This window comes from Schistosoma haematobium, chromosome 3 (genome assembly GCF_000699445.3).
Source record: "Schistosoma haematobium chromosome 3, whole genome shotgun sequence".
Lineage (NCBI taxonomy): Eukaryota > Metazoa > Platyhelminthes > Trematoda > Strigeidida > Schistosomatidae > Schistosoma > Schistosoma haematobium.
This window is the reverse complement of record NC_067198.1, coordinates 2,875,965-2,890,869: the sequence shown is the minus strand read 5'-3', so window position 1 is coordinate 2,890,869 and position 14,905 is coordinate 2,875,965. Positions and strand designations below refer to the sequence as shown.

Genomic DNA, 14,905 nt, shown 5'->3' with positions numbered 1-14,905 from the left:
ATTGTTTATCACCACTACCTTTTTTCTATCACTTTTCCTTTGGCTACCCACTACTGCTCATGGTTATGGAGTAGATTTTTTGTCAGTCTATGTTTATATTGTCTTTACCTCTTATCGTGTTCGAAGCCTAGTGGTATGAATTAATTGATTACTCTTAATCTTCTAGGCACAGTTACTCGTACATATCACTACAGTTTTTATGGGTATCTGGGTATCGTATAAATCTACATCGGAATTAACATCTTTAGTCTCTCTAGAAATATGCTTTGACGTTTTCTTTATACAGTTGAACTTTCAGGAATTAGTATTTGTGGTAGCAACCTGCGAGCATGACCACAAAGCCTAAAGAACAACTGCTTGAAACCGGTTACACATGGTATTTCTGTGAAAAGTATGCAATGTGTTAGCTCCGCGTTTCAAAAAGTCTTAGGACTGGACCCAAAAATCCGTGAGATAAAGTAAGGTGTGAAATTCTTACGGTCGACATTTTACAAATCCTTCCTCATGTTATGAAAAGATGGAATCAGTGCAAACGTTGCTTGTTGAGGGAAACACGTTACTGATGTCACACGGTACTTCTCTTTCGGAACATGATTTTATTGCTTTTAATCCTACTGCCTCCCACCCAACCTGTCTGATTTGGCGGGAACTAAAGGAACAGTTTCGGGCATTATTGTTCGACCGGTTCATTAAGACAGGTAAGCCCGGTCGTCACATCAAAGTAGCAGCTACGATCGATAGTCCCAAAATATAAAAGCAATGCCTCGGAAATACTAGTAACCTATGAATACCCTCCATTCTTAATGGCCATGATAAATAAGTGCACTATGACGATAATAGGAGGCATGAAAATGATGAGTAAGTGATGTGATATAAACTGCATGTTCTAGTTGATGGAAATTTCAGATAGTTAGAGGTAGTTTCAGTGGATCAGAAGCCAGAACAATTACTGTAAAATTCGTTTGATATTTGGCTGTGAGCGCAAAATTTGAAGCTCAGAGATATATTACATTATCACAATTTTTTGAAGAATGATGACGAGCATTACAACTATGATTACCTACAAGCTATCGACTTAAGTATAAACCATTAGAAATATAAAATGGACAAAACAGTTACTGAATAAATTGAATAAAATTAAAGCCATTTTATAAGAAACCAGTAAACACAAACTGAAAAAGAGGTTATACCTACAAGAGCGAGTTCAGGATCCAGGTCCAATGTAACTAATCTCGGGAATTGTTCAACAAGTGGGGGTTCGACAGGAACACCACGTTGCGTGGATCGTAGTAAATTAGGATTTCCACTTAGATTTAATCGACGTAACTTCGGTAAATGCAAACATCTTGGGAAGGCATACAATGCGTTTCCAGAGAGATTAAGTTCAACTAGGTTAACACATTGGTTAAGATGGGCAGGGACTATACCAGTAAAACCACAATCACTTAAACTATGAAGAAATAAGCAATAAAAAGGTTAAATGATTTAGAATACTGGAAAACCTTAGAAAATAACCACCATATAATAAGAAAATACTGTTACTTTAGTTTTTACAGAAATCTAATGGCAATATAAAAAAATAACTGCCTAGACCTATTGGATGACTGTGATCCTACCAATGGTATTATCACTTTAATACCTTTTAACTAAGGCTTTAAAGCCAAGATCAAGACCTCATTGCCAGTTACGAGTTTCGTCAATCTGTAGGAAAAAAACTGGGTATGATAAAAATATGGTTTGAATAGTGTGAGAGAGCCAGGTTTTTCCTTTGATTTCTATTATCAATTCCGTATGTAACTTTAATAACTAGCAAAAGTATAGCGCTTGGTATGCATAAATCAATCCAAATATACGTACAATCTCGGAAGTGTAGTTAGACGTAAATACTATTAACAACCAATGAAGCATAAGACACATTACGTTAGTCTCATCATTGGATAATCAGTGCCCGACAGTTTATCAAAAACTTAGCTCTTATGAATTGAACTAGTCATTTTATAAGAAAAACTGGCTCATTCCACGTGTAGATAAATATGAACTACACTCTAAGGGTGAGACCTGATGATATTACTAGGTTTTTTTAAATGAAGCACACTTTGAACCTTGAACTTAGTAGCTGAAAGCCCTAACGACGAAGTCACCATTCTATAAAATTGCATGAGACCACCATGAGAAAACGCTCATGTAGAATCAGAAGGAAAAGAATACACATTCACGTACTTCAGAATTCTAACTTTCTTCAGAGAATCAGTTCCAGTAGATATAAATATTGTAATATCGTCTACAACATTATTGCACTCTTGACAAGTTAGAATAAGAGATTCACATTTAGCTATATGGAAAAAGAAAACAAATTAGTACAAAATGCATAGATTCTGATGGATTCGTAAAAACTAACAGTGCGAATACAAATATGAATGAGTATTTTAAATTGACCGAACTATTGTAGATCAAGTTCTATATCTGAAAAAATAAAATATTATGGATTATGTAAGCAATGATGGATAGTGGCGAGCAGTGGAATCTAGGACGCGCGTTTCGTCCTGTTTGGGACACGTCAACTGGATGTACCTGCGTCTCAGAGTTGGTGTTCACTCTGGGACTCGAACCCAGTACCATTCGCTTCAAACGCCATCGCGTTATCTACTCAGCTATTGAGTCCTGATAGCCACTTGCTTGTGCAATGGGGTGAATTTAAATTCACTTGGTATGGTTTGGCTTGTATCTTCCCATTGAGGTTTAAGACTGCAATTGATCAGTCTGTTATTGGCATATTTGGATTATGGTCAATATGTTTTTGGTAGTAGCAGACATATTCTTCATCTTGATTTATATAATGCATGTCGAATATGTGATTGGTAGTTTGATTATTCTCTTTTTCGTAGTTCAAATTACAAACTGATTATAGTTAGGCCATTACTAAAAACCTAGAGACAGTGAATTGAATTTGGACATGTACGCCATTGAACTTCAGGTCGCCATTTATAGTTTAAGCATTTGAGAGAGGTGGTAGGCTCCGGGTTTGGATCCCAGACAATTCGTGAATGCACACTACTGAGTTCTATACTACAAGAACTGTCCAGTATTTTTAATTTTCCAGAGGAGGATAGGTGAGATGATTTTCTGATATAAACTATGGAAATTCTACAATCACTAAAACTCCTTCTCATACTTTCTCTTTCTGTTGCGTTACTTAGATTTTAAGTAGTTTCAATTAACGAACTGAATATTTTGTATTATCTGAGATAACGGATTCGAATTTCGAAAATACCTAAATCTAACACTAGATTGATTCCAGTCACATATTTAGAACAATTAGTAGACAATGTATGTAAACTAGCAAGTAGTTACTTATTTTTCACGATATAATAACGTACATGAAAGAGCATCTGTATCACTGTCTTCGAGGCTTACATCACAACCAGAATCTGGAGAATCACTACCATCAAGAGGATTGGATAAAAGTTGTTCTGCTGCTGAAAGATCGAGTTCAAGAAGTTGATCTGAGCAATAGAATCGGTAGCCACCACCACCAATTGGTCTAAAACCAAGGAAAAATCAAAAATTATAATGCCATAAGAAGGTAATACAATTGCATCATAGGTCCAAAACCAATCGGAAACTCTAACTTACAATTTATCTGATGTTGGAGTATGTGTAAATAAACATCCAGAATTTCTCACCACCTTCTTTGCTAATTCAGCAAGTTCACGTCTATGAGTAAGGAGGCTTGGTAAACCCGAAGCCAAGTAAGAAGCAGCTTCATTACAAGCAACCTCATACGGAGTTAGTACAGGTACGGGTGTAGATCGTGGTAGTCCTGCTACATTTGGCGGTTGGATGCCTCCAGGTAGGCGCCCATACAATGCAGCTGCTTCACGAACGCTATCCAACCGGAGTTCATTGGACACAAGGGATTGAATTTGATTAATATGTTCAACTGACGAATTACCAGAGTGATAATCTGTGAGTCCCAAATTTTGTGCTGACAACTGTCGAGCTTGATCCCAGCAAGCACGTTCGATATTTGTACAATCAGCTTTTGGTTTGATTTGGAGTTGTGGCATATCTGATAAAACATCAACTGCAGCAATGCGAATGGCTTCCTCTTCGTTAGGTAAAAGCTAAAATACAGGAATTTATTTTTTTATCTTCTGAAGCATACTATTTCTTCAAAAACAGGCATGATAGCATGAATCCTACAAATAAAAATCTTGTACAGAAAATACGGACTTATTGTATTGCTTATTCATTAGTAGATCATTACTCCCATTTAAAAACCGTTAAAGAACTTTATTAATTTGGAATAAGCAATAATCACTATCGGTATTTACGTAACAACTTCAGTACAGATTGCTGTTTTCGGTAACACATAAATATTGGATAAAAATGAACCAGGTCGTGCCGTTCAAACTTTTATTGTTTGGTCGAAAATCTGTTTGTAAATCACAATACCGCAGTTGCCACTTTAATGTTTGGAACGTTTTAAGACAAAGAAGAAGTCAACTATACTAGAATATCAAAATCAAATGAAACTGGATAAGGTTAACAGTGCTACAGAATGTTACTTGACACAACCGATTTGGGTGAAATTTCGCTATAATTAATAGTGTTTGATAACATTTTGATCCCTCCTCACCCCCCGAAAAAATACACCTTGTCCGTCATAGAGTGAACGGCTTTTCACTACAACTTACATTAATGTATATCACCAAAGTAATTGTTGCATGAGGGGTGCATCATAGTGAAAAATGAATATTTAATGAATAATTCATTACTAAGAATGAATTTTTTGATGAACTGTTCATAGATGGACGAACTTCGAAAAAAAAACAAGAGCTACTTATTATGGCATTGTATGTAGATGATGTTAATTATGACAAGTCCGAATAAATAATCATAAAACAAATGCGAATAAGCAATAAATTAACTAATACATTCAAGTACTTACTTTATATGCCGAATCACGTTTAGCAATAGGAAGGCTAGATAAGTATTGAACACTATGGTTATAGACAAGAGATGAAGAAATAAAGTGTAAGGAGAGAGTATTCGACAATGAAACAAAAGGTTATTATAAGAAATTAGGTACAATAAATAAAAAACCCTGAGTTCAGTTTACTCTATGAAATCGTAACTGTTGAACGCAATCCAATGTCGGCTATAACATTATTCGCTGAGAAAAATTTGACTGCGAGAACATTCTGTTGGTATTATTTTTTATTTTTTTATGTCTGAACACATATATTGATACAAATGAGCATCAAAATAAATATGCCGCAGAATAATCGGATGAAATCGTAAAGGGATAAACAAAGGTGGGTAAATATCATCACAAAATACCTGGATAAGTAAGGGAATGAGAATAGTACTTTACAGAAGAAACAGTCCAATTAACAACAAAAAACAAACATACAATCAGGAAGAATCCCTTCATTTAAGAAAACTATTCTACCATTTATAAAGAATGGTACAAGAAAATTACAACAGGATTGACTGACAATGGCTTTAATATGTAGTATGATATCGTCATTAGTTATTCTCATGGTGACTACTGTGTATCAATAAGTTCAGTTTTACTTCATTTTTGACTTTTCAATTGAATATGCATTAGCCCGCATGTCGATGTTTCTATAAATGCTAGTGTTCCGAAATTTCAAGGAACTGTAAAGAAAAACACGCATTTTACTCAATCTTTAACAAACGATGTATGTTTTATGACAATGCCCTATAAAGCAACCAATTTCTTTATGTTGGCTCAAGTACGAAACTGTATACACAGATGAGATGGTAACCAGCTAATCAAAATGAAGTAGATAGAATATGGTTCACAGAATGACAATATAATGTCTAAAGGCGAAGCAAGTAACTTCATCCGAAACAATGAATCTAAGAAAAAATGTGTTACACATTCATTCCCGTCATTTCATGAAATACAACATGAACCACAACTGCTGTAAAGGTCAAACAAACCGCAAGACTATTTTTGAGTTTAGTGAGATTATATATAAAGACCTGATGAATATCGAATTCAATGATTAAATCATCAAGTAATAGCAGCCGAATCTAAGACTATGTGAGAAAACGTGATTTGCCCACATGAAGTAACGATTTATGTACTGAGATCTCAGTCAACATTTGATTGTATGAGAGTGAGTGGTACTATTTGGTTTTCCAAAACGAAACATGTGAAATGGAATTCGAGGATGCAGCTAACGGACTGGAAACCCAGTATTTTCACTATAAACACCAGTACACAATGTTAAAACTACTAAAAAAAAACTAGATTGTTATGATGAAAAATACTGATAATTTTAGCGCTCACTTACGTGCTATCATTAGTCATTACCCGTGGTTTGTTTGACTGAAGCGTATTTACTCCTGAGCTTTGAAGATTCGAAGTTAGAAGTGAGTTATCTGAATTAGAATTCTCATGAATAGAAGTTATAGAACTAGATGTTGATACTACTGTACTTGATTGTTGAATACCAGAAAGACCGCGAGATTCCAACATAGCTAATTGAGAACTAGCTACACGACCTCCAACTGCTACAGTTTGAGGTGTAGTACGTGGGGGTTGAGATGTAGGGAGAGAGACTTTTGGTTTTGACATATTTGTTTGATTTGCTTGACGTTGAGCATTCATATTTTGTTTTGCTTGGGTTTGTTGTCGCTGTGCTTGTTGTGCTTGCTGTTGTAATTGTTGATTTTGTTGTCTTCTCTCTGTATTTAAGAGGGTCTGTGAACGTTCAACTGTTTCCTTAGCAAGATGATACAGATCTCGTTTATGAAAAAGTAAACCGGGTTGAAATCGGCAAATTTGAGCAGCAGCTTCATTTAAGGCTAGCTAGTATTTTAAAACGAAAAATGTATAAACATTCCTAAGTGAACAAATCATCTAGGGATAATATCATCATATTACAGTACCTTTTCTCAATAAATGGCATAGGTTAATTTATACAATACAACAAGTTATGCAAGGTGTGTATACTACTGTGAGGTTACAGGCAGTAAATTTAAGTATAGATTATCAAAAAGATACTATATAGGCTTGAACTTTAAAAGAAATCGAGTATAAGCAAGTAGTACTTCAATTAACAGTATAACTCAGAGCACAGCACAAATTAAGTAATTAAAATCAGAAAGGGGTTTTGTGGAGATTGCAATCGTTTGATAGTTGAATTCATGAGTTGATTAAAGCTAGACCAACTTGGAAATCCTGAAAGCATTGGACGGCACTAGGACGAAACGGCCGTTCAGTACATTCAGGTTTTCCAAGGTGGTTTAGCTTTAATCAACTCATGAATTCAACTATCAAGTAATTAAAAACCGAAGTAAATCTTTATCTATTTTGCACTAACATCAAAGTAGATGGCTAGAATTTACATATATATTTTGAATTTGTTTGTCAACTGGCTTTATCAAAACAGTGAAGGAAGAGTGAATGAAAAAGTGATCCAAATGTTCATTTTCCTATCTACATAAAGTACGGCAAATTCCTACAACACAGTAGTATATTAAGTTATAGAAATCAAGTTTCCCGAAATATGACTAAGTGGAACTATTTTATCGAATGGTTTAAATTGATAATGACTGAAAGGACTTTTTTTAAATGATTGTATTCTTAAAGATTTATAGTCAGACCATAGAATTAATAAACATATACACATAAATCAATAGTCGTAACAAATAAATCTAAATAATTCGTACTACATTCTTTATCCATCAGATAACTGGACGTTATCGACAACCATATGAATACACCGGATTATAACAGTTTGGAAAATCTTCGTGTAAAATACAATATCATAACATATTCTACACATAGTACTAAACCGTTAATTTTATTCTTACTTTACAAAACTAACCTCATACTTTGTAAGTGCTCGAGAATGTGGTCCAGAAGGACGATAAATTTTAGCATAATTTCTTAAGGCTTCATAGAGTTCCAGGGTTTCACCTTGACTAGCACCAACCCTGTATGTATTAACCATTTCAAGCATCTCTACATAAGCCGTATACGGACCAAGCTTCCGATGGTAAGGTTCAGGACGATACGGATTATCTGAAAAGCGTGGGACACGCGTAGAAACAACGACTTCCGCTTGTCTTCTTAATATAGCATAAAACTCAGATGGCAGGCCGGGTGGACACCATTTAGCTACAGTTGATCCTGCTTCTGTATCACCGGGTGATTCCTGTGCAACGCTGAAGTTAGGTTGAGTATTTTCTGTCATTTCAGTTTCAGTTGTAACGACTAAGGTAGTCTACAAGACAAAGATCAAGGCATTAGCTAGAATATTAAGTAAAAAGCACAAGTAGCAGTTGGTTCAATATTATATACATATACATTACTTTACTTACGCCTGTTACTCCTCGTGAAGGAGCATAGGCCGCTCACCAGCATTCTCCATCCAACCCTGTCCTGGGCAATCCTTTCTAGCTCCATCCAGTTGTAATTCATCGTTTTCATATTTGCTTTTATTATCCGACGCAATGTGTTCTTTGGCCTTCCTCTTTTTCGCTTCCCTTCAGGATTCCAAGTTAGGGCTTGCCTCGTGATGCAGTTTGATGATTTGCGTAATGTATGTCCTATCCATTTCCATCGTCTTTTCCTAATTTCTTCTTCAGCTGGAAGTTGGTTTGTTCTCTCCCACAAAAGGCTATTGCTGATGGTATCCGGCCAATGGATGTTGAGTATCTTGCGTAGACAGCTATTTATAAATACTTGTACTTCCTTGATTGTGGTTGTTGTAGTTCTGCAAGTTTCAGCTCCATACAGTAGAACTGCCTTGACGTTCGTATTGAAGATTCTCACTTTGATATTGGTTGAAAGTTGTTTTGAGTTCCATATGTTCTTCAATTGTAGGAATGCGACCCTTGCTTTGTCGATCCTCGCTTTTACGTCTGCATCTGAACCTCCTTGTTCATCGATGATGCTTCCTAGGTATGTGAAGGACTCTACATCTTCCAGAGTTTCGCCATCAAGAGTGATTGGATTGCTGTTGTCCGCTTCGAATTTGAGGACCTTGGTTTTCCCTTTGTGTATGCTGAGGCCTACTGATGCAGAGACTGCTGCTACACTGGCTGTCTTCATCTGCATCTGTTCGTGTGTACGTGATACGAGGGCTAGGTCATCTGCGAAGTCCAAATCGTCTAATTGATTCTGAGTTGTCCGTTGTATTCCGTGTTTTCCTTCAGATGTCGAGGTCTTCATAATCCAGTCGACCACCAGAAGAAAGAGGAAGGGAGAGAGTAAACAGCCTTGTCTGACTCCGATCCTTACTTGGAATGCATCTGTCAGCTGTCCTCCATGCACTACTTTGCACTGTAGTCCATATACATATACATATATATGACATAAACAGAAAACACATTGTTGAAATTCAACGTGGGTAAAACATTAAAAATAACTGGCACTTAAAAAAAGTATGATGCTTTCGACCCGAGTGCTAAAAATATTTTAATCTTGAATACAACATATTTTAAGAATAAATTAAGGTAAAACTACACTATACCGACGGGCTTGAGCAATTAAAATTAAGCTGGTGTATGTTTAGTATTAACGTGAACTTAAAACACTCTCGAAGATTGCTCGTTGCTGAAAATCATGATTCCAACTATAACCCGTATTTTGAAAGCACTGGGTGACGATCTTCTTGTGAAATAGGCTGTTAAGCTCCGTATGTTAGGGTTAGGAGTGTTGAGAATATGAGTATCGCGTTTAGGAGTTTTGGGATTAGAGTTAAGTTGGGATTTAGCCAGGTTACAGTATTTTGATTCCCATCCTAACTTATCAATAGTCCGAATACGTTCGCAAATTGTGTTACAACTCTTGATCCTGTAACGGATTTTTCTGTAATTTGGAGCTCATTTACAATAGCTGAGTTCTAATTGAATAGCAAATGGTACAGAATGAAACTGTGGAAGAATATGGAGTAAGAAATTAATACTACCCTTGATATTAATCTGATTTTAGACACTGTAGAGTCAATTTACCAACCAAAATTCGTAAAACTTTAGTAGAAACATGCATTCAGACACAACAGACTTACCAAAATCGGATCACCAGTTTCCGTTGGTCCAAGAAATACATACTCTAAAGAGCTGCCGTTCATTTCAATAATGACATGATCACCAGTGTGACCTTGCTTCTGATCAAGTACATTTCCGTTTTCATCAGAAAGTATAACAATTTGAAGTGCCTCCCCATCCACTAACGTAGTAGCTTCAGTAAGAGTGAATTGCTGACCAGATGGATTTGCATCAGTTATTTCATCAAATCCAGAAGTAACATGGCTTCTATCAGCGCCATTAGAAACACCCTTATCAAAAATTAAACACGTAACCAAAATAGACATGTACTTTAGAACTTGAAGTAGTTTGCAGAATACTTTAGTTAGACTAATAAGTAATAATTTGGTGAGGTTTTCTGAATGGAATATATTAAAATATATACCAAACAAATCGGAATTTTGACATGTTCTCTGAATTGTAGGTTCTCAACAACCAATCAGTAATCTAAAGGATCCAGAGAGAACAGTAAGGAGAGTCAATGAATTACTTTTACCAATTGTTCCTATAGGCTGACCACATACAAACTTATTTGATCGGCTTGCTTTACCAGGATATCTACTAATTAAAGAAAAAATGCTCAAAAAAATATGCTTCGAGCCAAAATCTCCACACTTCCCAATAGCGCAGTATAAACAAGTTAGAATGATGAGAAGCGAAGGATTCAAAATAACATGAGAAACATAGTTTAGAAGAAACGGATGATATCTGTAAAGATATTCAATTCTGATATTTTTACGAACTCCAGAGGTTTTGATTCTATAAAAAATGAAGTTAAACTGTTTTTATGATTATTGAAATGATATTCTGACAGTTAATGTTACCATAAACCGTTTACCAGTTAAGGGCTTATGTTTTTAGCGTGATGCTACATTTTTACGAGACCTAATGATACAACCAGGATGCCCTGAATAAAAAAGAGAGGGGTTCAAGATTGCAAGACCAAATATTCTAGCCATTAAGCCACTCTCTTCCATGACACATTAACTACAACCATACTATCCATTTAAAGCAATAAATCAAAAATATATTCGCAGTTCTCCATTAGTGTACTAACAGTGGACCTCTAAGATGCGTCAGACACCAAGGCTAATTTTCGAAAATTCTTAATCTAACCCACCTGCAGCCTCATCCGAATAGAGGACTGTATTGAAAGAGCCAAAGTCAAACAAAAAAATGGCTGTTGTGGAGTAATCATATCTTAGAAATGCTTGGTGTATGAGAACGAAACAGACAGTGAGACTATAATTTATGGAAGAACCAATCAGATTGAAGATAGCAACTTTCGGATTTTACCGCAAAATTCATTCATCCATACGGCTAAATAGCAATTTAGCATTATAGCTGATGAGCAAAGATGGATAGTGGCGAGCAGTGGAATCTAGGACGCGCGTTTCGTCCTGTTTGGGACACGTCAACTGGATGTACCTGCGTCTCAGAGTTGGTGTTCACTCTGGGACTCGAACCCAGTACCATTCGCTTCAAACGCCATCGCGTTATCTACTCAGCTATTGAGTCCTGATAGCCACTTGCTTGTGCAATGGGGTGAATTTAAATTCACTTGGTATGGTTTGGCTTGTATCTTCCCATTGAGGTTTAAGACTGCAATTGATCAGTCTGATCAGGACGAAACGCGCGTCCTGGATTCCACTGCTAGCCACTACCCATCTTTGCTTATAATGCTTGTAAATTAAGGCAATATCGAGGCATACGCACAGTATGCACATATGCCAATAAGAGACTGATCAATTTCAGTCCCAAAACATGAATGGGAAGATTCAAGTAAAACAATACCAAGTGAATTATAGCTGATGTAAGTTCATGATAAAAACCCTAGCTGTAATTCCTAACCCTAATTTTTAGCTCCTAATCCTAACTTTAATTTTTCATACCGGTTTGACTGTTAAGTAGATGAATCTTTTCAAGGCCACTCTGAATCAGTTAAAGGTCATCCATAGATTAGTCTTACCGAAAATGCTAATACATCTATTATCTTACATATTTTAAAATGTCATCTGTTTATCCGCTAGCGCTGATGGACTTAAAACGGACCAATCAGTGAGCACTAACATCCTGAATGGAATATGCCTCAAATCCTGCTAACATAGTGGCAATGTAAATTGTAAGTACTAAAAGAGAATGGAAAATAGATCAAAAGGTCACGGGAATGAGATCCCCAGAAGACATTACAGTTATTTCATACGTTAACCTTATAGTACCAAATAACTAACAGTAAACTGTATATCAACATCGAGAACAGTTGATTCATACTCTCCAATGTGTAATAATGGTCGAGTATTCAATGAATGTTCAATTTAACGTCGGTACGAACAGCCCGTTAATGGCTCTCATGTAAATAGCTACATACCTTAAGAACCATTCACAGATTTTAAAATATGACGAATGGATGGTTTCTGTGATACGTACACGAGTCAGGTTAACCGACAGATAACTGGATAATGTAAATTAGGGTTAATAGGCTTACTTCAGACCAGTTGGATTGACCATTGATGTTCTGCTGTGTAACGCCTTCGGCAGTGTTTGAAACATCTTGGATATCTTGATCATTTGTGGAAATTAACAGAGTAGACTGGAAAAGGTGGTCAAATACAGTATAAAGAAACATAATTTAGAAGTCGAATAAAGTTTATCAATCGAGAAAAATAAAAACCAACTCTTAGAACAATATGTAGCCAATATAATTCACACCTCAATATTACATGTAGACACTAGAGAAACTACATAACCGTAAAACCAAAAGCATACATGAAAGGTGTATGACTTGGCACAAACCTATATGTTCAAACTCCGCCATTTACACTGAAAAACTAAGATCAACACGTAAACCAAATTAATGTAAACAATTATAATAAGATTGATAAAAAATTCAACATATTCTAGAAAGACAACGACTTGATGTGTAACGGATATTTGAGCCACAATTCAAGCAAAACAAACTCACGTGGCTTACAATATTTTTTGCTTGGAACCACACTGATCTTTTGATGGTTTTATTTCACTGAGTATAACTGTAATTCATTTATTATAGTTTCGACATAATACATCTACACAAACCAAAACAAGTTTAGAACCAAGTATTTAGTCGGCACCAAATATATAGGGCAATGTCAAATCTTGTGCGTATTTGACATACCGATGATCGACCTACTAGAACCTAGACCAATCCTAAAATAAATGTATTATGCACATAAAACTACTCCAAGCTCAATTCAGACTTCAGCATTCGTATCTAACAGCTGTCTATGCTAGATAGACCAGAGAACTTTTACATGAGATCAGTTACAGAAAACTAGGGAGCTATGTTCGCCTACCTCACTGTCCAACTAGTATACCATATCCGAATGGCCCATTCATTGTCCTTTTCCTTAATGACGAAACTCCATACTTCCTCCAACGAAACGTGAATTCGAAGAGTAATAATATACTTGTGGAGCAAACTTTCCAGTCGGATACTGCAATAAGAGCTTTCGGTTAACAGAACTACTGTATGATGAATTCACAGTACATGCTGATGAACTTTAAACAGTAAGATATGATTATCTCACACACAGCAAACGGCTTTTTGTCCCCACTAAGTGACTCAAGTACGTGTTCTCTTTGTCAAAAATGTCTGAACATGGTCATACATACTGTGTACCAAAACGTGTCGTTCTTACATAAAAGCTACATTCAAATTAAGGTATTCGCTCGAGAGCCGAGGAATAAGGTAAATTGGAGATTCCTGGTCGTCGGTCTATGCTCTACGAGGAGTGAAATATATTACTATGCAAAACTCGCAGAAAGTATGTTTATTTCACCAAAAAAACAAGAGTGAAAATCAAAAGGTAAAAGCAAATTACAGTTATAGGTTCACCAGTTGACGTGGGACCCTGAATTTCGTACGAAAATGCCTGTCCATGCATTTCTAAAATCACTTGTTCTCCAGTTTGTCCTTGCTTCTGATCCAAAACTTGACCACGGGAATCCATGATTGTGACAACTTGTACTTGGCCGTTATCCACTACCGCTGTTTGTTCGCTTAAAGTATACTGTTCCACATTTTCCACCAACGAATTAACGTCAGACGCATCAATTTCTCCCGAATTAATTAAGGAGTCACCAACATCGCAGCAAAGGTCAGAAACAGTTGACTTGCTTGGTTGTGCGGCCTCATGATTGTCTTTATCGATGACTTCCTCGCTGCTCGATTTATGACGTTCAAGATCATCCAGTTCCGCAGGAACAGCAGAGGTTGAGTGTTCACTAGGCAGATCTGCTTTAGACTATCAATAAGAGCCTTAGATACCCTTTTCCTGAAAACAACTCACCTGTTCAACTACTTCTAAGTCACTGTCAGCTATTGGAGTAAGAGTTAAGACCTGTTTGCCGTCTTCATCTACAGCATTTTGTAATGTTGCTTGACCAGACAGAATTTTCTTGGCATCCTCTGGTGTAACTAAAGCACATCCTGTAGCGTCATCATTTTCATCCATAAATACAAGTTTGACAAGATCCTGTCCAGAATCATCACGAATAATTTCAAAGCCATGGGCCACCAATTCGTCAATTAGCTTGGACATGGCGAATCTCCCGCCCAGTACATGAACTTGAATCCAATATTCAATATCTCCTCGAACAAATTCAGTCCTCAGCAATAAGGATAGGAGGTCTGTAATACTGTGGAGGTCCAATCTCGTTTTGAATATATCAACAGAAAATGTTGATATTACGTGTTCCGGTAAAGAATTCTAGTAATTCACTACTCGTTGCGAGAAACAAACTCCAGACGTGAATGATTTGATCTCGGTTTTTGAACTTTCTTCGAATGTCC

The 14,905-nt window shown here is 36.3% G+C and overlaps 1 protein-coding gene across 1 annotated transcript in view; it reads right to left on the bottom strand.

The window, feature by feature from the left end:
• The window catches only part of LRWD1_1 (Leucine-rich repeats and WD repeat domain-containing protein 1), a 32,175-nt gene extending 17,510 nt beyond the window's left edge, over positions 1-14,665 (bottom strand). The window contains exons 1-11 of the mRNA XM_051212771.1: positions 14,403-14,665; positions 13,935-14,357; positions 12,560-12,664; positions 10,056-10,325; positions 7,869-8,267; positions 6,330-6,847; positions 4,952-5,003; positions 3,634-4,124; positions 3,378-3,541; positions 2,221-2,332; positions 1,195-1,450 (exon numbers count right to left, since the gene is read on the bottom strand). Coding sequence (XP_051068684.1) covers positions 1,195-1,450; positions 2,221-2,332; positions 3,378-3,541; positions 3,634-4,124; positions 4,952-5,003; positions 6,330-6,847; positions 7,869-8,267; positions 10,056-10,325; positions 12,560-12,664; positions 13,935-13,997 — 2,430 coding nt within the window. The 5' untranslated portion in view covers positions 13,998-14,357; positions 14,403-14,665. The remainder of the gene's footprint in view (positions 1-1,194; positions 1,451-2,220; positions 2,333-3,377; positions 3,542-3,633; positions 4,125-4,951; positions 5,004-6,329; positions 6,848-7,868; positions 8,268-10,055; positions 10,326-12,559; positions 12,665-13,934; positions 14,358-14,402) is intronic.
• Positions 14,666-14,905: the final 240 nt, after the last annotated feature.